At 41.0% G+C, this 26,982-nt stretch overlaps 1 protein-coding gene across 1 annotated transcript in view; it reads left to right on the forward strand.

The window, feature by feature from the left end:
- The window catches only part of RAPGEF6 (Rap guanine nucleotide exchange factor 6), a 121,905-nt gene extending 95,198 nt beyond the window's left edge, over positions 1–26,707 (forward strand). The window contains exons 21-31 of the mRNA XM_058815214.1: positions 1,724–1,935; positions 2,818–2,941; positions 5,298–5,321; positions 7,962–8,182; positions 10,175–10,366; positions 11,373–11,510; positions 12,841–12,954; positions 14,944–15,169; positions 16,942–17,453; positions 20,402–20,698; positions 22,406–26,707. Coding sequence (XP_058671197.1) covers positions 1,724–1,935; positions 2,818–2,941; positions 5,298–5,321; positions 7,962–8,182; positions 10,175–10,366; positions 11,373–11,510; positions 12,841–12,954; positions 14,944–15,169; positions 16,942–17,453; positions 20,402–20,698; positions 22,406–22,431 — 2,086 coding nt within the window. The 3' untranslated portion in view covers positions 22,432–26,707. The remainder of the gene's footprint in view (positions 1–1,723; positions 1,936–2,817; positions 2,942–5,297; positions 5,322–7,961; positions 8,183–10,174; positions 10,367–11,372; positions 11,511–12,840; positions 12,955–14,943; positions 15,170–16,941; positions 17,454–20,401; positions 20,699–22,405) is intronic.
- Positions 26,708–26,982: the final 275 nt, after the last annotated feature.

A 26,982-nucleotide genomic window follows, 5' to 3' on the forward strand; every position in this document is an offset into this window, starting at 1 on the left:
TCCTGTCATCTACTTGCTTCTCTATTTTATTTTTCCCATCTTCAGTTTCACATTTAAGCTTTCTCTTCTGATTTATACTGAATTTTGGTGCTTTAACAGCATGAGTTCATCATTTCCTGTATTTGCAATTATCTTACACTCAGCCTTCACTGTAGGAAAAAAAAAGACACTGTGATTCATCAGACAAAGATCTGGATTTGTATCCCAGCAGCATTATTGAAAACACCATTTTAAAATATTTTCTTCCATGTCTAACCAGTTCATCAAATGTATTGGCTTGTAGTTAGTCATTAAAGAATTCATGAGTTTCTGTGAAGGGTACTGGACAGTCAGTGAGACTGTGGCTGCTCATTATGTGGGAATACATACATAGATACTGATTTTAATTTTTATATTCTGCTCCCTAATTTTCATGGTTTATTCTAGGTAAGGAAATTACTCTTTCTGCTTCTCATTTAAGTCTAATCAGGCCATGACTAAAGTGGTCTTTTTTCTGGGAAAAAAAAAAAAGGCAAATAAGTTAGTTTTTGTTTTACTCTTATTTCCAGAAGAATATTTTTTTGTTAGCATATGGCACAGGGGTTTTCTTTCTTGCCTTGTCCTGCACAGCAGTTTGGTGCCATATGTCTCATGAAATAGGAAGATAACCATCTTAATGTAGCGTGGAAAAGAGGAGCTGTGGGCTGGCATATGTTTGATTTTTTTCATGTCAGGGAAGGCTTTGTTTGGCATAGCATGGAGAGAAATTTGTCTAAAAAAGTAAACCAAATACAAAATAAATTTTTGAAAAAAAAAAATCTGAGACTAGCAAATTCAGTATTAGTGTGGCTCTGAATTTGCTAAGCAATGCTGCAGCACATCCCTTTCCAGTTCTGCAAAGGTGAGGACTTTGCAATTACTGCAGAATTCCTTGAACATAGGTGGTGACAAATTCTGATAGGGAGGGTGGATTTAATTTATTAAATGTTTTTATTTAACAGGGTGTTTTTGCATCCAAATAATTTTGGATATATTTGTCCTTAGTGGGAATGAGGGCACAGTGACAAGTTTTGGCAAATCTGCTGCTTCCAGTTCTGTCAGTTGCTCATTTACAAATGCTCTTGTTTGAAGCTCTGAAGTCAGAGAATCACAGAATGGTTTGGGTTGGAAGAGACCTTAAAGCTAATCTCATTCCAACCCCCTGCCATGGGCTGGGACACCTTCCACTACACCAGGCTGCTCCAAGCCCCAGCCAGCCTGTCCTTGAGCACTTTAGGGGTGGAGCATCCACAGCCTCTCTGGGCAGCTTGTGCTGGGGTCTCATCACCCTCAGAAGGAAAAATTACTTTCTAAAGTCTTGCCACTTCTGCTTGGGATGAGCTCTGCATTGTTCTCATTTTCTGTGCAGTCATTGGTTCACCTCATGCATATTTTACCATTTTTGTTCTTACTGTGGTATACATTTTTACAGGATTCTTAAATAGATGTCAGTCCTGTATTACAGAGATACTATTTTGGCAGTAATTTGAAATTTGTACCTTAAGTAGTCACGGTTTTTACCAGTCCTGTTAAAACAGCATAGGGTTATTGTGATGAGCTCATAGCCTGCTATTCACCCAGCTCCACAGTTGACCTTGGGAAAGCTATTTTTAATCCTTAAAAAAACAACCCCCCAACCCTTCATTTCCTTCTGGAAGGTAACAATTCCACTCACAGCTAATAATGAACCCTTTCTGCCTTGCAGTGGGTTAAATCTTGCACCAGTAGCTCGTCTCAGAGGCACTTGGGAAAAGTTACCCAGCAAGTATGAAAAGCACCTCAGAGACCTTCAAGATCTTTTTGATCCATCTCGAAACATGGCAAAATATCGCAACATCCTCAGCAGCCAGAGCATGCAGCCTCCAATTATCCCACTTTTCCCTGTTGTCAAGAAAGATATCACATTTCTGCATGAAGGTAATGTCAAACAGAGAGAAAATAAATGGAGCATTGAATGTACTTCAGCCTTTTCTTCAGTGCTCATTGTGTCCACGTGTGTCTAGCGAAGCTGGCACCAGTAGGATGCTTTTGAGGGATCCTTTGTAGGAGGGAAATAAAACAGAACTGGGAATGCCTAATGGAAGAGACTGGTTCTAGACAAAAATTAAAAATAAAATGCATATTTTTAATATTTTGAAAGCAATGCTGTAATCCTCCTCAGCTGTCCTGAGGTTTAGGGTGGAAGCGTAGGTGAGTGTGCTGTCTGCTAGCTACATTACTTCAAATGTTTTCTCTTAGAAAAAACTAGTTGCTGTAATGGTTCCAGGTTTTCATTCCATGTTGTGGCATGCACACAGTGCTACACCTCCTACTCTTGCTTTCAACATTTTCAAGGGATTTTGTTTAAATATTTCCATCTTATTCCCATAATACAAAGTCCTGTTTACAGCTGGTTGAGGTGAACCATTTCCAACTATGCTTAATTCTTGGTTCTGATGGCTCAGAACTATTTGAACTTTTTTCCTAATGTGAATGTTGTTAATGTCAATTCTGTATTTATATTATTTTAATATTATGCAAGTGAATTTGGGCATAATTCACTTATTTCTTTTTTCTCCTACTAATACTTGTTACTTAGGAATGAATTAACAAAAAAATATAGGGCAGTCCAAATGGGTTTGATTCCATCAGTGTTTTGAGAGAGCATCCTGTTTTCTTGCTGCTTTGATTAAAAAAATTTTGTTGATTAGGGGATAGGAAAGGGAGAAGGGTAACAAGGGAAGAACTAGAAGCACAGTGGCTGTTCAGAAATATTTATTACTCCTTTTTTTTCCTTATGTGTGTGTGTCATTTATGCAGGCAATGATTCTAAAGTGGATGGCCTGGTAAATTTTGAGAAGCTGCGGATGATCGCCAAGGAAATCCGCCAAGTTGTCCGGATGACCTCTGCAAACATGGATCCAGCTGTGATGTTCAGACAAAGGTGTGCAAAGGGAGGGGCAGCAGCACTGAAGGGGTCTCACTGTGGGGGGATCCGGGTCTCTGTGTGCATCAGCACGTTGGTGTTTCGTTGTGTACATCATCATTGACATCTACCATCAAACCACACAGCCTTTATCAAATTATGGCAAAACAGTTGATGCTTCCCAGACCTGCATTGAATGACTAATAAACCAATTTATTGCCTTTAGAAAGCACAGAAGAATAAGTTCTAATTTTAATGATACGTATTTCTGCCAAATAAAATGGTAGTGTCAGTAAAGTTTTGAGAGAGGTATAATGTTACAGGGTACAATATTTAGATATGAGAGAGAGATAAAAAGCACCTCAATCACTGATGTAGAGATCTGAAATGCTGTTTCAAAACAAAACCCCACTGATAACATATTAAATTCAAACTAAATATTTTTTATTTGTTCTAAGCACAGCTTGTTCCACCTACATAATGTTTGATATGTGCAGGCTTCAGCAGGTGGAGGGTGTTTTCTTGGCTTATTTTTCTTATTTTTTTCTTTTTGTCCTGATGCATAATATCACCAGGCTTGGTGTTAACAAAGTGCAGAATAAAAACAACATAACTCCTAATCTGCTGCTGATTAGCTCCAGATATTATTTAGTGGAAATGAATTATTTCCTGCATCTGTTTTCTCCCCACTGGCTGAACTGAGAGCATCAGTGGTTCTGATGTTGTGTCCATACAGGGTCCTGACCCTGCAGGTGTCTATGGGATGGGTGGTGGCCTCTCTCCTTGCGCTGTCTGCCTCAAACTGATGGGCCAGACGAGCCCCCTCAGGGAGCTGGGTCATGGCTGAGCAGCCACATGGCTCTGACTCCAGAAAATGGCAAAATTCCCTCCTGAGCTGCCCATGCCTGTGTGCACCCCAGCAGAGCAGAGCTCTCTGAGCACCCTGGAGGGAGCAGTGCAGGTAGGAGACACAGGGCACAGTTTTTGGGTGAAGTGTGCTTCATGCCCCCAAAATTACAGTCTCCTGTGCTGCTGTGATTCTCTCTGATGTGTGAGTTCAGTTACATCTGTGCAGTGGAAGAAATAGGGCATGCAAGGATAGGGAGCCTCTATAGGAGCACAGAGATTTGGTTCCCTGTGGTATTCCAGTGGTCAGGATTCACAGAGGGTCATCAGTTCTGTCTGGTTTTTGTTTGCAAGGCTGGCTGTCAGGAAAGCTGTTCCTTTTTTTCAAGCATTTAAAGGCAGCCTGGACTGGGCTCTGAGCAGCCTGGTCTGGTGGAAGATGTATATTGGAATGTCAGGGGATGAGCTTTGGGGTCCCTCCCAAACTGTTCTGTGATTCTAAAAATGGCCCAGTCTGAGCCAAAAATAACAGATCCTTGTTAATGTTACTTCATTTCACAGTGGAGATTCACTTTTATACAGTTGGATAGAAATTAGCAAGATTTCATTTTTAGTATAAAATTACAAAGTCAGTTACTGAGAAATTGTGGTTGCTTTTCAGAAACGTTGGTATTCACAGCTGAAATTAGTCTATAAATAACCTCCCTGATGGCCCATGCACTTCCTAAGACCTCATGAAGTCTAATCATTAAATAAATTTAATAGTAAATAGTTACCTTTAGTATGTTTTTCAGAATTTCAGAGCACATTTTAATGACTGCAATTTAAATTACACACACTGCCCTAAAGTTCTTAGGCATCCAATATTAGAGATAGTGCCATAGATAAAAACAAAATAATTCCATGTTTTCATGTAATTTATATTAATTTTCATTGTTGCTCATGTTTGATCTCTCAGTTTGTGTTATGAAGCATCAAATAAATGCTTTTGAAGATAAAAAATCAACAAGAAAAGTCTGTATTAGTGGTAACATGAGACTTGCTCACAAGTTCATTACAAATTACTGAGAGCATCTAGACTTTCAAGGTGTATTTGGCAACTGGCTTGTTTTCCAGACAACAGTCAAGAGAAAACAACACAATAAACTTGAATATTGATAGTGATGATTTCTCATACACTTTCAACAGGCAAAGAATAAATTATTTTTATCCCATTTTCTGCAATATGAATGAGTTGCACTTGGTCAAATTTGAATTTGACTTACAGGAAAATAAATTAATGCAAGTTTGAATTTTTCAATTCATAGGTTAAACAAAAAACTGATAGATATCAAAGTATTTGTCAAGTCTTGCCCCTGCATTTCATGAAAACATTGTGTTATTGTTTGAGAAGAATTTGGCTGTATAGAGATTTTTCTTTTCTGTTCTTTCCTGTCTACATCTTTCTTCCTGACTCTCAACTGTTTTATTTTTTCCTGTGCTTTTCTGTTCAAATACATGCTTCAATGTATATGGCTCTTGCTTACAGGAAGAAGAGGTGGAGAAGTTTGGGGTAAGTGTAGAGCTGAATGCAACTAAGATAAATAAAGATTATGCAACTCTTAACATACTGCATCCTCCTCGTTAGTGCATGCATCTGAAATACAGCATGCATTTTATTAACCCTGCAATACGTGTTTTTTTGAAAACAGGAGTGAGAGGTTACAGCCAACATTTTACTGCAGCTATAAGAATTCTGAGTTGCTTTTGTGTAGTAAATAAGTTGTTTGAGTTTTGGCTTTGTGCATTAAAAAACCTTGCTGTGCAGTTATATTGGAAGGCAAACTGTTGAGGGAAGTAAATGAAATAAGTAACTTGCCTTTTAATGTGTTACTGGAAAGATTAAGCCATTCTGTATTTTCAACTATAAAGACACTTTGAATTGTGGTAATGATGTAGTAATTTCCTCCCTGAGGTTTATCTTCAGGCAACCTTCAAAGTATTTATTTTTAGCATATGTTTAAAACGTATCTCACATTTCCTGCACCACAATCCTCATTGATCCTCCGGGGAGTATTGGTTGTGTGAGGTCTGGATCACAGAATGGCTAAAGATGAGAGTTCTGATGTTGGCCTGGGAAATTCCTGCCTGGCTCAGAGCAGTGATTTTAAGACTGACATTGTAGCCATATTTTATATGTTGTGTGTTACCTGTGTGCCTTTGCATAGCAGTGATGGGGACAGTGCCAGGACCTGGGCTGGTCATACTGGGCTTAGCAGGTTTGGAGACTGGTCCCTGATGCTGGTGTGGATGCCCTTGGCTGGCAGCATTTGGTGTTCAATAATCAACTGCTCACAAGGCAGCTCATGGGGAGAAATAGCCAGGACCCATGGAGCCACTGTGATTTCTTACCTCTGGAATTACTGTGAACAAAAGAGAACAAGGAAAAATAGTTGTTAAATAGAATAAAATTGCCTTAAAAAGTCAAATCCAGACTTGGAAAAAAAAGTCAGTGTGTACATAAACAACAAAATATTTCTATCATTTAAAATAAGCATAATTTTCTGATCATTGTAGAATAGCTTTGTCCTTATCCATCAAGAGACATGAGTGTCCCCTTGGTTTGAATAGCTGTGAACACTCCATCATGCTTTTTGCTGCTCCTTGTCTCCAATAACATTACTTTTTTATTTAATTAAGCTATAAATTGCTGAGAGCTTTTAAGCTTCTATTTTCTCTCAGAATGATTTATTTAACATGTCTGAAAATATTGCAGTCAGCTGTTTTCCAGCATTTATTTTCTAAGCTCAGTTTACTTGATTCCTTGGATTTTCTCTAACAACATGTTTCATTCTGACTCCTTTGGCCATTATGGCTCTTCTGTGCCTGATGTTGTTTATTCTGCCACTTGTGATTCTGTAAACACACAAGATCTTGATAAATGTCTTATGTAGCTTTAAAAATTTTCATCTGAATTTTTTCAAATCCCCACACAAACCCAGCTTTGAACAACTCTGACATTTTCCATTAGAATTTACATGTGACTTATACTGTGATCTCCATTTATTTAAAAATGCATCAGAACTGGTGTGGCTGTAGGACTTTTGGCAGTAGAAACAGGTGACTGTGTTTAAACCATACCCTATGTTCAGATGTTGTTTGGTCACTTTTCAAGTGTGAATTGGAGTGACTGTCAGGGAGAGTAACTCATGTTCTTTAACAGTTACAGTATTATTTAGTTTTGCTTCACTTACTGATAGATTTGAGAGTTCAAAACTAGGAGTATTGAGGATCATCCTCTTTCATAGATGCAAGCCTGGGTGTATGTTTATCATCACTGCATTCCTCACCTTTCTTGGGATACCTTTTTTAATGAGCTGCTCTTCTGTGAATGTTTTTAGTTAATTGAAGAAAGAAGTGTGTAATCAAATCCACTTTGTACATGTAACATAATTTGCCCCTTGTTTAACCTTTATGAGTAGCTCAGTTTTCTAAGAGGATTGCAGTGGTCACTCACTTCTGTGCTCAGCTGAGTGCTGGAAGTTTCTGTGTAAGCCTGATGCACACAATGGGTGCCCAGCTCCTTAAACCAACAGAGTTACCAAGTTTGTCCACTTTTAGAATCTACAGTTGAATTCACAGAGCTGATAAGGTTGGAAAAGACCTCTGAGATCATGAAATCCAACCATGAACCCAACACCACCACCATGTTGACCACTAAACCATGTCCTCAAGTGCCTTAAACATGTGTTTCTTGAACACTTCCAGGGATGGTGACCCCACCACTGCCCTGGGCAGGCTGTTCCAGGGTTTGACAATCCTTTCCATGAAGAAGTTTTTCCTAATGTCCAATTTAAACCTCTCCTGGCACAACTTGCAGCCATTTCTTCTCGTCAGCTGCAGGTCCTGCAGCACAAGCCTGGGGTTCACTAGTGGAGCTGAATGAGTTCCACACACAACACTGCCCCTTGTTCTTCTCAACTCCACATCTCCATAGGCAGTCCTGCTCTAGGCTCAAATCCCTGCTCTCAATTTACCCAAATACATTAAGACAAGTGTTTTAATGCTGTTCATCCTTTTTAACTCATTTGCATCAGCATGCACTAGCCCTAACTGAAGATTATTGATATTAATCTGCTTTGGCCTATGCTGCTGTAGCTCTTTGCTGCTGTTGAGAACTGAACCTTGAGTGCTCTGATCTTTTCTCTCGTAGGTCTCTGAGCCAGGGCAGCATGAACTCCAACATGCTGGATGTGCAGGGAGGGGCTCACAAGAAGCGCGCGCGCCGCAGCTCGCTCCTCAACGCCAAGAAGCTCTACGAGGATGCCCAGATGGCCAGGAAGGTGAAGCAGTACCTGTCCAACCTCAGCGTGGAGACAGATGAAGAGAAGATCCAGATATTGTCACTTCAGTGTGAGCCTGCATACAGCACTTGTAAGTAGAGTGAGCTAGAACAGCAGCATGATCGATAGCATTTATAAAAAAGGTTGTTCTTCTCTAAAAATACTGTTAAACTTTTCTTCCGAGGAGAGAATACTGTAGGAAGGGTTGTTTTGTCAGTTCACGTGTGTTCATGTTTTGGTTGAGCTCAAAAATTTCTTTGATGTTTTTTATTTTGACCTTTGGTTCCTAAAGCTGTGTATCTTCCCATCAGTCTGGCAGGAAATCCAATAGCACATCAACCCTGCTGTCCTTGCACAGAGCTAGGAAGGATAAAAGTAGTCTTTACCATATGAACAGCAAGAAATGAAAAGAGACAAAATCAATATAGAAACTGCAATGGATTACACCTTAGAATAAATGAAGATTGTTGAGAAGGAGAAGTTAGGTCAATATTGACTGATGAGTTTGGCATGGCTTGACGGTCACAAATTGAGGACTACAGCAGGATAGCTCTCATAATTTGAGCTCTTGTCAAACAAACTGTTTGTCTGACCTGCTGTCTTACACAGTTCAGTAAATTCTTATTTAGAAGAATATGAGAAGTTATAATTGTGTTTTATTTAGATATTCTAGTAGTTTTCACTTTATTGAAAGACAGATTTGTTTCAAAATAGATGAGTAACAACCATGCTAAATAAAATTATGTTTCCTGCTTGTCTTTTGTCCAAATATAGCATTTTAAGGCTTTTTTTGTCTTCAAATACTGTTTTATCTCTGATGAGGTAAGTTCAAAGCATGACTAGGAGATGGCATCTTGAAGATAAAATTTTAAGTCCTTGCCATTACAGTATTAGGAATGCAAATCCTTATTATTCCCTAAGATGCTGTCTTATGCAAATTTTCTTTTAGCATTTACTTTTAAGTAGCGCTGAAGCAGGAAACCTGGAAATGGCCACATTTAACACCCTTTTGAAAAACATTAAATCCTTCGTGTTTGAACTCTTTCTAGATGATCTCTGTGCAATCATAGGTACCAGGTTCAAGAGAAGAACATAATTGTTACCAGATTTTTTTTTATTTGTTTAAAAAAAAATTAAAATCTTGTATGCATGATGCTAGCCATAGATATTTGAAAGTAAAAATAGGGAATATATACCAACTGTTCTATTCATGTAGTTAGGCAAATCAAGTCCATATTTTCTTAAACATCAGAAAGGAAAATGAAGTTTAAGTGGATATACAAATAAATATGTAGTAGATTGGCATATTATTAAAAGTAACATTTTTAAAAACTGGGGAAGAAGCCCTAAGCCCCAAAACCCACAGATAGTAGATCTAGTTGAGATTATCATTGTTACAGAGCTGGGAGAAAGAATAGAGCAGTGATGTGTGGCATGAGGGAGCTGCCAGCCCCTCGTGGTTTAAATCTGGTGCAGTGAGAGCACTGACCTGTCCAGGGGTGTCTCTCCGCACTTGGTTGGGTTTCCCACACTCAGGGGTTCAGCTCCCCCATTTCTTACCTCACTAATAAGTTTCTGCCCTTGCTTGTGGTAGGAATGAGCAGCAGTGACACTGCAAACCAGAGTTTTCCAAGAGAATTTAAGGAGAAATCTGACGAGGAGCAGTCTGTGAATTGCTGTATGATTAAAGCAGAAGCTGAAGCAGTGCCCTGTGCTGTAAATCACTTGTGCCACCTAGTGAAACATTTGATGCCAGTTGCAAAACCACCTGATTTTGAAAGAGGTGCTGTTATGCAATTGCACCTTGCATGCAAACATTTAAAATACAGGCTTGTGGTAGAAATAAACAACATCTTTTGATCTTTTGATGAAGTACCTTGATGGCACTTTCAAGAATTTAGGGCTTTTTTTTAAAGCTCTTCACATGTCATCTTCAGTGTGACAGGGTTGTTGTGTTTGGACTAGAAATGGTTTAAAAACAATTCATCTTCTTTATACAGTGGTTCCTTTGTCTGGATGGTTGTACTGCAATAATCCTGCAATTGAAAGTGCTAGATATTTATATGCAGTTTTTCCCTAACAGTGACAAAGAATTTAAGTGAGAGAAGAGGAGGGAAATCCTCAGAAATGTCTCCAGTGCCCATGAGATCAATTGGCCAAACCACAAAAGCCCATCAGCATCAGCAAAACCGAATGAGTCAAGTTCTTCAGGTCCCAACTGTGAATTTGTACCCCAGCAGGAAAAAGGGACTGACAAAGGATCATGTCACATTCAGTGAGTATCTTCAGTTCACCTGGCTGGGAAGGCTTAAAGGTGTAAGCAAGCAGGAGGGAGGAGCTCTTTTGTAGCTGAGAGGTTTATGTGAGATACTGTTGTAAATGTCATTAAATTAATTCACTTTAAAACAGCTGATACATATTGTTGTGCTTTAAGAGAGCACGCTTAGTAATCTGCAGTGTTTTATAAATTTGAAACAGTCAATGGTGAGATGCTGTCTCCAAATATGCTCTTGCTTCATGAAGTCTAATGTATTTGAGTGAAATCATTGAAACAAATCACAGATGTAATATTTTAACCTCTGGGGCACCATTTTAACAGCATTATGGTCAAATGGAGCAACATATATTATTAGTTGCCCATAGTGAACATATTTTCTTGGTCTCTAAATTTGCTAGTTGCAAAGTAGTATATTCTTTATTAAAAAGCTTTTGTCCTACTTACATAACTGTTGTATCATTTGAAAGCTGCAATTGTGGGTTATTAAATGAAGTTAGCTGCAGTCAATAACTGATATAAAATTATTTTATATTATATTGAGCATCAACATAATATAAAATAGCTTCAGAAAATAGTATATTACAGCATATAAAATACTATTACAGTTGATCTTGAACTGACCTGGTAGCTCTGACACACATGGTTTTTAACACAGTCCCAACAGTGCCATGGGCAAGGATTTCCTCGTAGGTTTATACTGCACACAGATTTTTTTTTACATAGTCCTTTGCCAAAACCACAACGAATGTATCATTGCATTCCTGGTTCCTGTTGGGATATGGATGTTTCAACAGTTTAGATGAGCAGCCAGCAGTAGCAGTGGCCACAGCTGATCTGATCTAAATTTAAATGGAGACTGCCTCCACATGCAGAATTCTCTGAGCATCTGCTCCTCTCTTTGCTGAATAGTCTGATTGTTCAGCATGGTGCTTATTTGTAGTTTAAACAGAAATCAGTAATTCAAAAGAAGAATATGTAGTAACTGATCCCATTGTTTTCATAGGTACAGGCTCTCCACAGAAGTCATTAAGCTTGTCTGAGGAAGTAAGTAGTAGTAAGAAACAAACAGATGACACTATGTCCATGGCATCTTCGTTGCACTCCAGCCCACCTGCTTCTCCTCAGGGCTCCCCACGCAAAGGTAAGTGTGTGGCAGCATCAGTCCCAGGAATTGGAGCCTAAAACAGGGTGGGCAGTGGCAGGAATGTTTGTGGGCAGTGACACATAAGAGAAATAGTAATTTAAAACATCCATGTCAAGAATAGAATCACATCTTTTTATGAATACACATGATTTGTATATTTTGGACCATTAAGTCACTTAGTATTTAAAAAAAGGGGAACAGTTGTTTTCTTAAAATACTGCCCAAGAGCTTTTGGCAGAATTCCCAACAGAACTGAAGTGCTGACACCTGCCATCATGCCAGTTCAGATTTAGGGGGCCACTTAAATAAATGGGATTCGCAAACCTGGGGATTTCTAGAAGATGACAGTGTTGGACAGAAAGTGCAGCTGCTGAGACAACTTCTGGTCTTGCCCAAGGTAGTTGGAATAGCAGGTGATTAGATAGAACTGGAGGTGGAATGGTGTCATAATTGTCCAGGACAGGTGGTTTAGGTTGTTGCAGAAGTAGTGCATCCATCTAAATCCTTGAGTCGCTGTTCATATTGTTTGTTCTTGTGCACAGGGCTTTGTATACATCCCTGTCTCTCATGATGCCCTGAGAATCCTTTTATTTTTGATGTCTTCATCTTAAAAGACCTGCATCACTTCATCATTAGTCAGCCTTGGATGGGAATTGATTTGAAATCTCTTAAGAGCCCTCAGCAGCCAGCACGGGTGGCTGGTGTTGGATGGCGTAAGGCCCCTCTCCCTCCCTTCTGCTGCTTTGCTCACTGACAGCCCAGAGCCACAGCCCTGGCATGGCATGGCACAGGGACTGCTGCGTCTTCTCACCCCTCTCAGTGGGAGATCAGCCTGGTCCGTCCACTTCTGCCTTCACAAGATCCTGTTTCCTTTAGGAGAATGCCACTTATTGTACTTAAACACAGCATATGTATAAAAATCTTAAATACTTGGGTTGCCAAATCTTGCTCCACTGAGCATTGCTTATGTTATTTTTGTTAAGTTTTACCTGGTTCTTTGAAAAGAATGTTTTGTTTCTTGGGGATTGTTTCATTAATTCAACTTGCTTTCAGCACTGATCTCATTTGATTGAGGTGATCTGTACTTTGTTGTATGTGTTGTGCTAACAGTTCATTGATCTAAAATTAGGTGCTTCACAGACAGCTGAAAGACATAATTTTAGGCATGAGCACATTCCACTTGATCTTAGATTTCATTTTCTTTTGAGCAATATCCAAGTGATACACAAATAGGATTGAAGAAAAAAGGATTTTCAATTAGGATGTTATTTTTGTTGTTATTTATCTCATCACCTGTCAACATCTGTCTGTGTCTACTTCGTTGTAGTTGGCAACATCCAAAGGTCGGATAACTGCAGTCAGATGAATCTCTCTGGCTCTTCCTCATCACTGGCCAGTGAAACCAGCAACAAGAACAGTGGACAGCGCAGCTATGGAATAGGTGGGGCTTATTTACAAAAGCAAATTCAGAAGATTTGCCAAGCTGGAGAGAGTTCTGAGAGAAGGGCAAAGGTGGACAGAGAGAAAGAGAGTAGAAAGGCAGAAGCTGAGCATGAACCCACAAAAATAAAGGGATTCCTGTTTAGAAGACTTAGGGAAAGAAGCTTCTCCAGGGAAAGAACAGCTGTTACTGCAAAAAGGGAAGCAGAGCCCACTGAAGCCTTAGAAAGCAGTGGAAACCAAAAGGACAAGGACTTTGATACTCTGAGTACTGCAAGTATCTGTACCAACAGCAGTGTGCACATATCCTACTGCCTATGCACAAGGCCTAGAAGAAGGAGGAAGACTATATAATGTATTTTTAGAAGGAAGACTGATGTCTGTGTTGTGTCCAATGCCCTGAGTTTATCTGAGTTACTTCAGTGTTATCCATTTACATGTTAAAGATGTTTAATGTGCTTCCCTTCCAGATGTTTGTGTCAGTTCTTTATAGCTAATCACCCTTACAGTGCAGTGAAGACAATAATGTGAAGTTTAGAGAATCAAGGAACAGGTACAGTGTCAGTTGAGTTCCTTAGTGTGTTACAAATGCCAGTGAAACAGTAAGTTCTGCAACATTTGTTAATTAAACAGACCCTGATATAGTGTCAATGGAATGCTCACTGCCAGTATTGTTGTGTATTCCATTGGTCACATCTCCTGCCCAACAAATACTTCTATTTAGTCTGTTATACACATGTGCTGTTATTTTATGGCTCAGCTTTCAGATAGTGTTAATTTCTTTAATGAAGAGAAGTCCCTTTGTTTTCCAGATAGTTGGAACCCTCTGAGGAAATTTCTTACTGCAATGTAGTTGTGTCAATTTAAAGAGTCCCTATAAAATGTAAAGAATATGAAATATTAGTTATTCCCAAATGAAAGGAAACAAAAATTTAATCTTAAAAAGGCTGCTCTTAAGTAGATTTTAAGGTTCAGTTCTATAGCTTGATAATGTAGATATTTACTGCTCATATTTGCTCCTAAAATCTTACAGCAACAATCAGAGTTAAGCTGTGAAATCTCGAATTATGAGCATTATGCTCAGTGGCTGCATGTCAGTGTCTCCACATGCCATACTGTATCGTCTGTGTATTGTTTATGCATTTAGGGCATCCATTTTCTGTGTTAGGTTGTGTGTGTCACTTTTACACTGCCTTGTCATTTCACTTCTTCACCTAATCAATGTAAATATGTGGCAGTCTGACTAAAAGGCACAAGTGCAGAAATTTAGGAAAAAAAAGCTTGGCTGAGATGTTGGATTTATAGGGGTGTATACCTTATTTGGGTCTGAAAGAAGTTAATTGAGGGTAAGCTGAGCAGAGAGGAAAGAGCATTCTACATTTTGCTCTGAATCTGGTGGGGTCTTCAGTTGTTCCCCTTCTGTGGGAACAACACTGGGGTCTGGTCCAGCTCCTGCCAAAGTTGTGCTTCCTGATTTGCTTCCTTCTCTGTTAGTTTTGGAGCACATAACAAAACTGAAATGGATCATATGGCTAATCCCTGAGTGCTCATAGCTGGCTTTCACCTTAGTCAGCATCTCCTCCTCCGCTGCCAGAATCTTTTTTTGAATCTTGCATGGCAGTATAGCAGAGGGATAGTGGGAAGTGTGCTGCATTTTTACTGAAGGAGTCAGCACTTGCAGAATTGGCAAGACCTGATCTGCCTGCCCAGTGGTGATGCAGTAGGCTGCTGATTCTGGTAGTGTAGGTTAAAGCTGCTGCTCTGGAGAGTAGTGGGGTTGCAGGTGGGTTATTGGTGTTCCTGGACTTGCATTAGTAAATCAGTGCTAGATGCTGATAGATGCTAAAAGCTTTTGTACCCTAAAATTCTCAGATTATATGCAAACAAGGTTTGGTTGGCTTTCTCCTAAATATCCTCACTGTAATGTGTGAGTCAACGCTTCATTGTTGTATGTTTATTGAGACCCTCTCCTCTCCTCTCCTGTGCTTAGGCTATGCCCTCATACCTTCCACTAAATCCGACAACTTCTCAGACTCCAGCCACAGTGAGATCTCATCGCGCTCCAGCATCGTGAGCAACTGCTCGGTGGACTCCATGTCAGCAGCGCTGCAGGACGAGAGGGCTTTGTCCCAGTCCCTGCTCGTGGTGGATTCAGGCGGGGCAGAGAGGAAGGAGCATCCTCAGGCACTGGCAGATTATGGCCAGCCCTGCCCAGGGTAAGGTGCAGCTGCTTCTGCTGGGGTGTGCTGCTGTCAGAAGGGTTCAGGAGGCTCTGGCCAGGACACTCCACTGTGGTTATCCAGCTTCTGCTGGAGGCTGGAGCACTGGCTGCTGTGTTGGGAGCCTGTTTCCATAAGAAGCTTACAGTATTACTTGGGGAGACAACAGCTTGTTCCCATTGGTGTGGTTTAGCTGGATATTTCTTGCAGGAGACTGGAAGCTTGTTAAAAGCCAGGATGATGCTTAGCAAATTAATGCCATGGTGAGAGACAGCAAAAGAACAGCAGGATATGATCAATTCTCTCTGAGTCAGCAGTGCCAGTCACTTAACGTGCTCTAATGTGATTTGTAAGGATTTTTCTAATTATCATTTGTTGCTTAGGCAGACTGGCAGCTTTCTGCCAATGTCTTTTTGACAGTTTCCACACAAGAGGTCTTGTTACTTCAGTGTGATGAGAATTTGTGCTGAAATGATGCTTTGAACTGGAAGGTTTTGGATTTTTTTTTGCTAAATGTAGCACCTTGATCCATAGGATGTAATATCTCCTAATATATCTTGGGGATAGCATTGTCTGTCCTCAGCTCTCATGGATTCAGCTAAACAAGAGATGCTCCTTACATTTCTAACTTTTCCAGCACGTGGAGTCATAGAATGCTTTGGGTTGCAGTGAACCTTAAAGATATCTTGATCCAACCCCCCTTCTCTGGTCAGGGATCAGGGTGCTTCCAACCCCATCCAGCCTGGCCTTGAACACTTCCAGGGATGGAAAGAAATGAGTAATTTAGTTTATTTCATGGGATTAAAACGGGAATGTAGAGATGTTACTTCATCAAAGAAAATAATTCCCTCTCTGGAAGACACAATATACACTGAGTTCATGTTTTGTGGTTGTTTCTTTATTCCTTAGTTTCAATAAGTTGCAAAGAAAGAAAATGGATTTTATCCTAGGACTTAACAAAATAAGAAAGGAAGAAAATAAAATCCCTTGCTTGCACATGCATAAAAAAAGTTCCTTGATTTCACAACATGTCAGTAAACTGCTGAGGGAGGGTGTTGAATTTTAATGTTGTGCTTCCCATGCATTTGTTAACACAACCAGAAATAGTTGGGAGACTTGAATAATGTCTAGCAATCCTATCTACATGTATTCTAAATTCTTACAAACCTGGCTTTATTTTTCTCCCCTTAATTGTGCATTCAGAGTGATAAGAGCTTTCAGCAGACATTTTTTTTAAAAAAGAAATTTTGGACTTTGCTTTTCAGAATCCGTCCCTGCATATTGTTCCCACAAATGTTATTTATGCCCAGTACTTCCAGATGTTCTTGAAATTCAGCTGCTTCCACTCTGTAGGAACAACTTGATATTGCTATCACTGAAGGGGTTGGATTTTACTCTATATATTTATTTTTGTTTTAGTTTATGAATGTACAGAAACAGGTGGTAGCAGACTAAATGGAAGAGGTACATTACTGCTCTGCTTTCTGTCAGGCACTGTGTCTGTGATTGGTAGAGAAGAGCTTCTGTGGGCCAGACTTAGGGATCTGGGGTGCAGCCTGGAAATGCAGGTTGCAAACTTTCTATTCCCTTGGGAATACCTTCCTTGCTGCTGGGTGCAATAATGATTTGGGAGTAACAGTGTCTCTTGTCAGTGCTGCCTTGAGCTCGCTGCTCACCTGGTACAAACCCAGAGGGGCTCTGAGTACCTTGCTCTTGCTGTAAAAGCTTACAGGTGTTTTTTCCCCAATTTCTGTTGTTTTCCAATGTAGCTGGACCATCACTAGGCCTGCTCTGATCAGAGGGATGGCATTCACATCTTCCATGAGCAGCGAGGAGATCTCCCACGAGCACATCACGGTAGAGGCAGCAGACAGCGGCCGGGGCAGCTGGACTTCATGCTCAAGTAGCTCTCATGACAATTTCCAGAATATCCCAAACCAGAAGAGCTGGGATCTCCTCAGTTCTTACCGCCACACCCAGCTGGACGGACCTATAGCTGAAGTGGATGCCACAAACTATCACTCTGAGGAGGGTTATTTGTATTCCGAAGCCTTTTCCAAAGCCAGCAGGCAGTCGAAAGCCAGCGTGGAGCTGGACCAGTCTCGGCAGAGCTGGGCATCCTCCAGCTCCCTGTCAGACACTTACGAGACAAACTATGGGACAATTAAGCGGAGGGGGCTGGAGAACTCCTCGGCGGAGCAGACAGAGGCTTTGGACTCTAAAGCAGGCGCTGATACAACTTACAAAACTGTTACTTCGAGCACAGAAAAAGGCCTGATAGGTAAGCCAAGCCAACAGCTCGTGGAAGCTGCTACATCTGTTTTTCGTTTTGTACTAAGTTGTTAAGAAATGACGTCAGCAGGTCTGGGGCTGCCTGGCATGTTGAATTCAGCTTCACACGTGGTTGAAATCAGAGCACTACACAGTGTGTTTTTAAGTCACCTTTTGCATTAGGAATATCAAGATAATAAACAAGTGCACTTCCCCATCACTTCATAGGTCTGCAGGAAAACTCTCTTCAGGAAAATATCAGGCCATTCTTTTCTGTAGTAGGCTATTTTGCTTTTTTGAATGACTTGGAAGGGTATACTCATCACTGTAGATGTTCTTCTGACAAGAAGAACAATCATCTTCAATGATCCCATACTCCTTATAATAAGACAGACTTCCTAGGATCCCAGAGGGAAGAGTAGTGTGTGAGAGTAGTGCCCATGACTGCAGAGTAGTGTGGAGCTCACCTGCCTCTCTGGAGCTGAGGCACCTTTCATCCACAGGGCTTTGGGCTCTGAAAGCTCCAGGGCAAAGCAGATTCCTTTCCTGTCTTTGCTATTTTAAGATGCCGTTTATTTGATTATACGGCTGCAGTTTGGCTACTTATGAAAGGAGAAAAAACTTTAAAAGTTCTTTGAAATATGCATAGTTCTATCAAGCAAGATGTTCTTCCCCCATCCTAGTGAGTTCAGTAGCCAGAATTAAAGGAACTGGGTTAGTAGCAAGATAAAACATGGAATGCAAAGCTTTCTAAGACTGTGAGGCAAAGGTGCAGCTGAAATGTAGTTTAATTACTGAGTGGATTGCTGGAGGGCTTTGTTATCAAAGGTAATTGCCTGAATAAACATTGCACGTAGGGCAGAGGTCTTGGATTGTGTTCCTCCCTCTTGGCTTTGAAAAAGAAATCGTGGTGGAGCCTTGCAGAAAATTTGCTCCCAGCTCATTGCTGTGCCTGTGCTCTGCCCTTGCAGCCTTTCAGAGCTGTTGATGAGTGTCTGGGCTGTATGAGGAGATGGCAGGTTCACTGTACATGCTGTACATGCTGTCTTTGCTGACAACACTTGCCCTTCCTTTTAATTCTCCTTCCATTCTGCACCATGTAGCTGTGAGGAGCACTCTCAGAGTGCTGGACATGAGTATGTCTGATCAGGGAAGGATCTGATAGGGGTGGATATGATTACAGATTTGCAAACACAAATCCATTAGCTGCTCGCCATCGCACAGTGTGCCGAAGGTATCTTCACTTTATTTCACTGTTTGCAAAATACTGTGAATTGGAACTTAACAAAGGGACACATTGTTCTTGCATTACTACAGTAGACTAAAGGTTAGCTCCAGGGAGCCTGAAGCTTTCTCCTTTGAAGGAGAACATACCCACCCATGTCATTCCTCCTGCAAATCCAACCAAGACTGAAGGTGAGGTGAGGGCCCAGCCCTTCCCCATCCCTCCAGGGAAGAGCAGATCCTCTACACTTCCCCTGCTTTTCCACAGAGACCTCATTCCGTGCTAGTTAAATGAAAATAAATCCTGTAATTAAATAGTATAAATCTTTGCCTGTACCCACGTGTATCTGTTAAACCCCAGACTGACTGAATTTGATTTTGGTTGTTTTACTATCAGCCCAGGCATGAGCTGAGGCCATCAAGTATGAACCAGCTTGTGTTCCTGGTACAAAAACCTGGAATCTCACAAGCCTGCAATACAATAAGGAATTTTCCTTTATTTTTCATCCCTTCACATTCTTCTAAGATAAGAAACTATTATATTTGCTGAAATAAATGAAACTAATGAGCATGCACTGTTTAAAATGGATCCACAGGAAGAATGCAAATTCACTTAACTAAGAGATTAAAAAAAATTACCCTGGCTTTGAAATTCTCCTGTTGCAACATGTCCATGGGAAAAAAGCCCAATTTAACATGCACACAAGCCCCAGACCTGGGGTGGGAGGGAGGGGAGGCAACCTAAAAGAGTTATATATTGGGTTGAGAGCCTCTGTGACTTGAACTACCAGTGAACAAGGCAGGAAGGAAGAAGATGAATTATGAGGCATGGACATTGCAAATGTATAATATTAACTGTAGTCTTTTCATGACTGCACAAGGTATAATGCAGCCCTGTTCGAGTAACTTCCTGTTTTTTTCTCACTTGTAAACAGAGAACATAGTTTAAGATAACGGTAAAAAAGAAAACAAAGCAAAAACCAAGGGAAAGAAGTAAGAAATCAAAAGTATGGGTGTGATAAGCCATTATTCACTCCGTGAAAATGTAAAATAATTAATGCAGGCTCAATACACAGTCTGCCTTATAGGAGCAACTTTAAGTGATGTTATTTTTTTTCTTCCTATGGCATAGCTGGATGATCTCATGTCTTTATACACATCAGTTGATAATGGTGATGTTTTATTTGTGGTAATGAATTTGTGTTAAGTGACTGACCTCTTTGGGGTGATGAAATGGGTGTTGGAAGTCAACCAGCAGTTCTTGCTGTCAAACACCAGCATGCTGCGTGAAGTAACTCTGGGCTGGTTGCCTTAATTCCTTCTGTTTCAGTTTCCCAGCCTGTAACAGTGGCAGCAGACTTGGCTGTGCTGCCTCTCCATCCTGCTGGAGAGCTCCAGAGCATCCCCTGGTGCAGCAGGGCCACAGGAGCAGGGACTGTAATAAAAGGTGCTAATTGCAGTCTCAATGCAGACAAGCTTAGAGTCCTCTTTCCACTCAATTGACATCTCACCTAAGGAGTTCATGGATTCTCTTGTTACTCTGACTTCTTTAAATAAATAGAAAATAGAAATGAAGGCATAAATACCTGCTGCTGTCGTTATAACCAGTGTTTCTGCATTTGCATTTTGTTATCAGTTTCTGTTTTGCCATTGTAACATTTCATGATTTTTTAACGTTTTGTTTCCTTTCTTTTTCTTCTTTTAACATTTCCATCGCTTATTTCTCGTGCCCAGTGTACTGTGTCACCTCACCTAAGAAGGACGATAGGTATAGGGAGCCACCGCCCACCCCTCCGGGATACATGGGGATTTCTTTAGCGGACATTAAAGAAGGATCGCCCCACCACCCACACCTCAAACCTCCAGACTATAGTGTGGCAGTGCAGAGGTCAAAGATGCTGCACAGTGACCTGTCTAGACTGCCCCCCGACGCGGCGGCCTGTGTCTCCTCGAGGATGCCTCAGTGGCACGGCCGGCAGCCGTCCAGCCCCAGGCTAGCAGAGCTGCCTGACGCAGATAGTGAAGAGGATGGTAGGTGAAAGCTGGCTGGGGAGCGGGGCTCTGCAGGGTGCACTTCACAGCAGCGCTCTGGCCTTTCTCTGGGCTCACCCTTGGAGATTAAAAGCGCATTAATCTCTGTGTACACAGTTGTGTTTGTGTGGCTGTGCGTGTCATGCATAGCTGTGTGCATGTACATACACGGTTAAAGCAAAGAGGAATGCCTTCCCCTTAGGAAAAGCATGTTGGCACCAAACAAACTCAAAGTGTATGTAAATAAATATACACAAATATAAGATCTCCTAAAGTACAGCTGAGACACTTAAGAGCATGTAGATATTTTTGTTTTGTTTTGTTGTTTTTTCTTTAAAATCAGTCCCCTTTTAAACAGTGATGGGACACTGACAGGCTACATGTGGAAAACTCCTGCCTCCCTGGGCTGATTAACTGGTGTCCCAGTGGTTTGGCTGGCACCAGGGTGATGGTCTAAAATCAATGATTTGGATTTGATGAAGTGAACTTATTTCGTTTGTATTCAGGTGTGCTGGCATTGAGCTGCCTTATGCCTCAGCAGGTATTTTTAGAGATTGAGTTTCAAAATATTGAACAAAATAATAGTGAACTTCTGTTCTTCTGGAGAGTGCATTTGATGAAACTTGTGTTCTCTGCCTAACCTGGCCTGACAGTGTCTCTTCCAGTTCATTTTTCATGATCTTGTTTGAAGCAACAGCCAGTGCTGCCAAGCATGGCATTTGTAGGGTGACCAAAATGTGAGACGATTTTCCAGTAAAGACTGCTCTTATATTGTGTCAAAGCTAACTTCAGGTCAGGAGAATTTCTACTTAATTGTTTATCTGCTGATTTGCTTTTAATTTCTGTGCACCAATGTGATCTTCTGTACCTTTTGCTGGTGAACTCTTTTTTTATTAGAAGGTTGTGATCATTTCCTTCCATTCCAGTCTGATTTAAAATGAGCCTGTATTTAGATTAAAACAATTTCTGATGCAAAATTATTATATCTTGGGCCTTTAAAATGTGTAAGCAATAGTTAACATATGTATTAGTACTGCAGTTCAAACTTAGAGTAAACATAAACTTGCCTGGCATTAATTCTGTTGTATTTTTGATGTAAAAATAAGGAAGTCATTGCTTCAAACATTTTTAATCAAATTTTTTCTAAGCTAAATTTAACTTTTAGTGGCACCTACTTTACTATTTTTTGAAGTGCTTGGTTAATTTTATTTGGGATAAAATGCTCACTGCATGAAAATTTGCTGGCTTTTTTCCCAAATCCATAGGTTTTGGCACACTGGGAGCTGCATGCTGATAATTTTTGGAGAATCTAGTATTTTCTGTTTGGCAATATGTCTTTATCGTGTGACCATCATACCTCAGAGCGCAGAAGCTGTGGCTGCCCCATCCCTGGAAGTGCACAAGCCCAGGCTGGATGGGGCTTAGAGCAACCTGGATGGTGTCCCTGCCTATGGCATGGAGTTGGAATGAGATGCTTTATAAGGTCTCTTCCATCCCAAACCATTCTGTGATTGCCTGAGGATCTGATAAATGGTGATATGGAGTGTGTAGTGATCAATGATAAAGACAGTGAAAACATGCTGCTGCTGAGGGGCTGAAGATGTCACAGACTCACTGTTATCACCTCACTGGGTGCTGCTCTGTGCCCTGTGTGCCCGAGGAGGGGACTGGTGGAATAACTGCTTTTTTCTTTATCTTGTTTTGCAGAAGATGAACAAGTATCAGCAGTTTAACCCTTGGGCTATTTATATGAACCACTCACAACACAAAGGATGTGGGAGAAGGTCTCATGGTTCTGTTAGGACTGCTGACAACTTGCTGCTACTGACCTCAGACCTTGCCTGTGTCCCAGACGAGATGGAACGGGTTGGATCACCTCTTCACACCTTCCTTCACTCTGCCACCACCTCCTCAGAAGCTATTTCTACCCATGAAATAGAACATCCTGTTCAAGGAATGTGCTGACTGCCAGGGTACCAGCATGGGTACCCAGAGATGGACCTAGCTTCATGCATTGGGGAGGCCCAGCTGTCACCACCACTTGAAACTTGGGAGCATTTTTCTGTATGATACCATATAATCCTTTGGTAGTTTCCATTGTTGTTATTTTCTACATGACAGTTAGAAGTCTGAGAGTGTTATTTTATGAACTTCAAAAAAAAATTATATCAAAATGTCAGCAAAAGCAAATGACGTTGCTGAAATATCTGAAAATAATTTATTAATTTAATATTTTTAAATGGGAGTTTCCTTTACGTGTGTTGGGAGTGCTCTGGTTGGCTAATATAAATGTTTAGTCAATGTGACAGTAAATTAGCTACACATCAACTGTTGTACTCTCAAAATAAACACAGAAAAGTAGAAACGGGTGCAGAAATTTATAGATTTTAGAGTGGGTTTAGATTTAATATGAATAGAGTCCAATGCCCTGCAGAGCAGTGTCTGCCAAGGCGGCACTCCTGCTGCTCCCCTCCCACATGGACACAGCAGAAACCTGTCCAAGGATTTTAGAAATTGTTTTAGCTGCCAGCCAACTAGGCAACAGTTGGTTCTCTCCTCCCCTGTTAAGGAATGTTTGAAATGTGGAAGCTGTAGCTTGAGGGGGGAGCATTTGGGGAGATCTGAAGCTTTCCCTAAAGAGTTTTAACCAGGTTTTGCCTTGCAGAGTTCAACATGCAAAGCATGTTCTAAAACTCAAAACTCCAGCTGTGTGTTGTGGTTTTTAAGATCATCTTACATGTCCTGGCCTTTTCCCAGAGTTGCACAGGGTTTAGGTGCAAAGGTTATCTTTGAAAAAAATAATAAAAGAATTAGAAATCACCTGCATTTCACAATAAGATTTGTGAAACTAAATAATAAATGACACAGTGCTTATAGAAGAGCATAATGCATTTTATGATGGGTTAAAAAACCCTGTTGTATTTATCTGGAAATACAGATAATCTCAAACTAGTTTTTTTTTTAAATACTAATTAAAAATCCTGGTGTTGTTGATGTCAATGAGAATTTTGACTTACAGCCAGCCAGTATTAACCCATGATCCTCTAGTTTGATTATGGTCAAAATAATTGCTTCTTTGATTTTACTTTTAGCCAGCCAGAGTGCAGAGGGGTAGAACTGGAAATGCCTGCAGGTTCTTTTCTTTCTCCTTCTTCCCTTCCTTCTTCCCTCCCTCCCACTTTCCCTCCTTCCTTCCATACATGACACCCCATTCTAGTGTTAAAATCAGACATGAATGTGTGAATATGTATTTAAACATTTAATTGTAAATCTTTGTTGTGATGTTTACAGCCTAAGCTAGAAAGATGATGTTTGTCATTTTTACAGTGCCTCAAAACTGATTTCTATATCCATAGTTGTGGAGAGCTTTAAGGTTTTGTTTGTTTTTTTTTTACCTATATGTGTGCAGGGGTGCAAGGTAAATGCAACATTTTTGGAAAATGCCACAAGTACCAAAAACAACCCAAAGCCTTGGATGTGCTTTCTCCATAGTAGCTAGGGGCTGATGCAAATGACCCAGCCTGTGTCTGCCTTCAGAGCAGTTCCAGGCTCAGCATTGCCTGGAATGTACCTCTCACCATTGGAATGGAGAAGGTGTAAATGAACAGTGATGCTGAGGAAGAGGATGCCTAATTTAGAACTCACTGGTTGGCTGTATGAATTTTTGGCACAAGTATCAGAGAAGCAAATGGTTGAAAAAGTACGTTAAAATCCACTTAAGGTATGGCATAGTACATGCATTTTGCTTTCTCAAGGCCTTAATGCTTACAATGAACCTGCACAGGCCTTAATGACTAAAGATTAATGTGTCAAAGCAATGCAGGGCAGAGTGAGTGTTTTCAGCACATGCAATATTGGTAATAGAACTCTGAACTGATGTTCCTGTGGGATGTAAATCCAGGTCCTGCCATCCCATTGTCAGCTGTAGTTGCTTGTTAACTTCTACATGGAAAGAGCAGGCTTTGTGTTCCATCAGAAATCATCTGTGTTGTGCCAGGTGAATGAAGCCATACGGTTCCTTGGCCCTGGGGGGGAGCTGCAGCTTACTCCAGCCTGTTGAACAAAATATAGGGGATGGGGGTTACTAAAGTGGCTTCCTTTTACCCCAAACCCAATAGTACTGCCTTGGAGGAGCAGGGAAGCCCCTGTGGGGAGCAGGGTCGGGGTCTCCTGGCAGTCAGCAAGAGCAGCTGAATTAATCACCCATCCAAACATGGTGTTTGATGGTGTTTGCCCATCAACAGCATCCGTCTGTTCCACAGGGCTTGGCAGACACTGAAAAGTTCTGGAATGAGTGAAAGTCTTACTAATAATATTTTCCTAATAGCCAACACAGCTGGTGTACATAAATCATGCATAAATGATGGACAGATGAGCTACTCCTGCTCCTCCTGCCTCGCACAGTGTGGCTTCTCTGCTGCTCCTTGCTGGGCTTTCTGTTTGTTTGTTTGTTTTTAACTCAACCGATCACATTGATTGGGGCCAATAGCCAAATGTAGAGTGTCTGCTGTGGGTTTGAAGAGACATTATCCCTTTTTTTGGTAATTCAGACAGAAGCAATATGGTGGTTAGTACATGTTGTACACTGCTTTGTTGAAGTGATGTCTTCTGGACCACAGATCCCTGACTCAGTACCTCTGCTAGGTTCTTCTAGCTCGGGCTCTGATGCTGATGAACAGTTAAGGTGCCTGATGTTGTGTTCTTCCACTGCCATACCTGGGTTTGCTCACTTCCTGCTCGTTTGCTTCTGTCTTGTTGGTGAAAGATGCATTTCAGATTTCTGTGATTTATGCACACAGTGTTTTGTTATAAATCTTAAACTTCCAAATAATTCCTAAGAAAGCAGTGTAGTTTGGTGAAATTGAATTGGCCTCTCTAGTTGCAGAAAGGGGAAAATGAGATCACTGAGTCTCTGAGCATCAGGTTCATCTCCCAAGTACACAAAAGAACGGAAATACAATGGCTGTGGATGTTTGCAGTTCACCATTTTTGGACAAATTTTGAGTGTTTGCCAGCAATGGGCAGTGTGGGGCTTTCCTGGCTCCTTCCTTTTGCCTTTTCTCAGATAAGTTTGTAGGTCTTAATGTGGCCTCACATTAAGTCCTGTGTGTGATTTTTGGGCACCATGATATGTAAAAGACAGGAAGCTATTGGAGAGCATCCAAAGGAGGCCACAAGGATGGGGAAGGGTCTGGAGGGGGGAGGCCTTTTGAGCAGTGGCTGAGGGCACTTGGTCTGTTCAGCCTGGAGAAAAGGAGACAGGGGAGAGAGATCTCATTGCAATCTACAGCATCCTCCTGAGGGGCAGCACTGATCTCTCCACTCTCATGAGCAGTGACAGGTCAGGAGGGAACGGCCTGAAGCTGTGTCAGGGGAGGTTTAGTTTGGGCATTAGGAAAAGGCTCCGCACCCAGAACAGCTCCCCAGAGAAGTGGTGACAGCACCAACCTGGCAGAGCTCAAGAAGTGTTTGGATAAGGCTCTCAGCCACAGGGTGGGATTGCTGGGGATGGTGCTGAGCAGGGCCAGCCTTAATGATCCTGCTGGGTCCCTTCCAGCTCAGCAGACGCTGTGGTGCCAGGTGAGTGATGCTTCACTGGAAGGGGGTCAGAGCCCATTGCTTGGGATGGGTGCACTGGGGGCTGTCTGCACCTCCCAGAGGCAGAGGGTGTCCCCAGGGGCTGAAGGTACCAGTGATGCCACTTGCAGAGGGGCCTGGGGGGCATCAGGGGTGTTCCAAAACCTCTTTAATCATGTCCTGAGTAATTTTACTGCAGGCAATAGTGGAAATGCAACCCTGTCATTTAAGTTTTTATAAAACATCAGAATTTTTGAAGGATAAACTTACCACTGCCTTTGCAAAAGAAAAGAAAAAAGGGATACTCTCTCTTTAGAAAAGCTTTACACATATTTTAGAACGCTTGTATAGAGGGTAATCTATCTTGAATTCCCAACCCAGCTTTTGCTTCTGTTGTGCTTTTTATTGTTTTATCTTTATTTCTGATATACCTGGAATGCAGTTTAGCTTGGTATTAATTAAATTCTAAATATGTGAGCATATTGGCAAAACTGCACAGATGTAATGATATTCCAATAGCAATTGTACTGCACAAGTCAGTGATTGTAAAGTATTCTGTAACAAGCAATGTTTGTCTCCTATTTTTTGATACCTCTTACACTTATGTCTTTTAGAAAGACACTGCCTCTGTATGCTTTTTGTATTTTTACTGAGTGATTGTAAATATTTGTTATATTTTGGTTAAGAGAATGTTTAAAAGTACTGTT

This window comes from Ammospiza caudacuta, chromosome 16 (genome assembly GCF_027887145.1).
Source record: "Ammospiza caudacuta isolate bAmmCau1 chromosome 16, bAmmCau1.pri, whole genome shotgun sequence".
Classification (NCBI taxonomy): Eukaryota; Metazoa; Chordata; class Aves; order Passeriformes; family Passerellidae; genus Ammospiza; species Ammospiza caudacuta.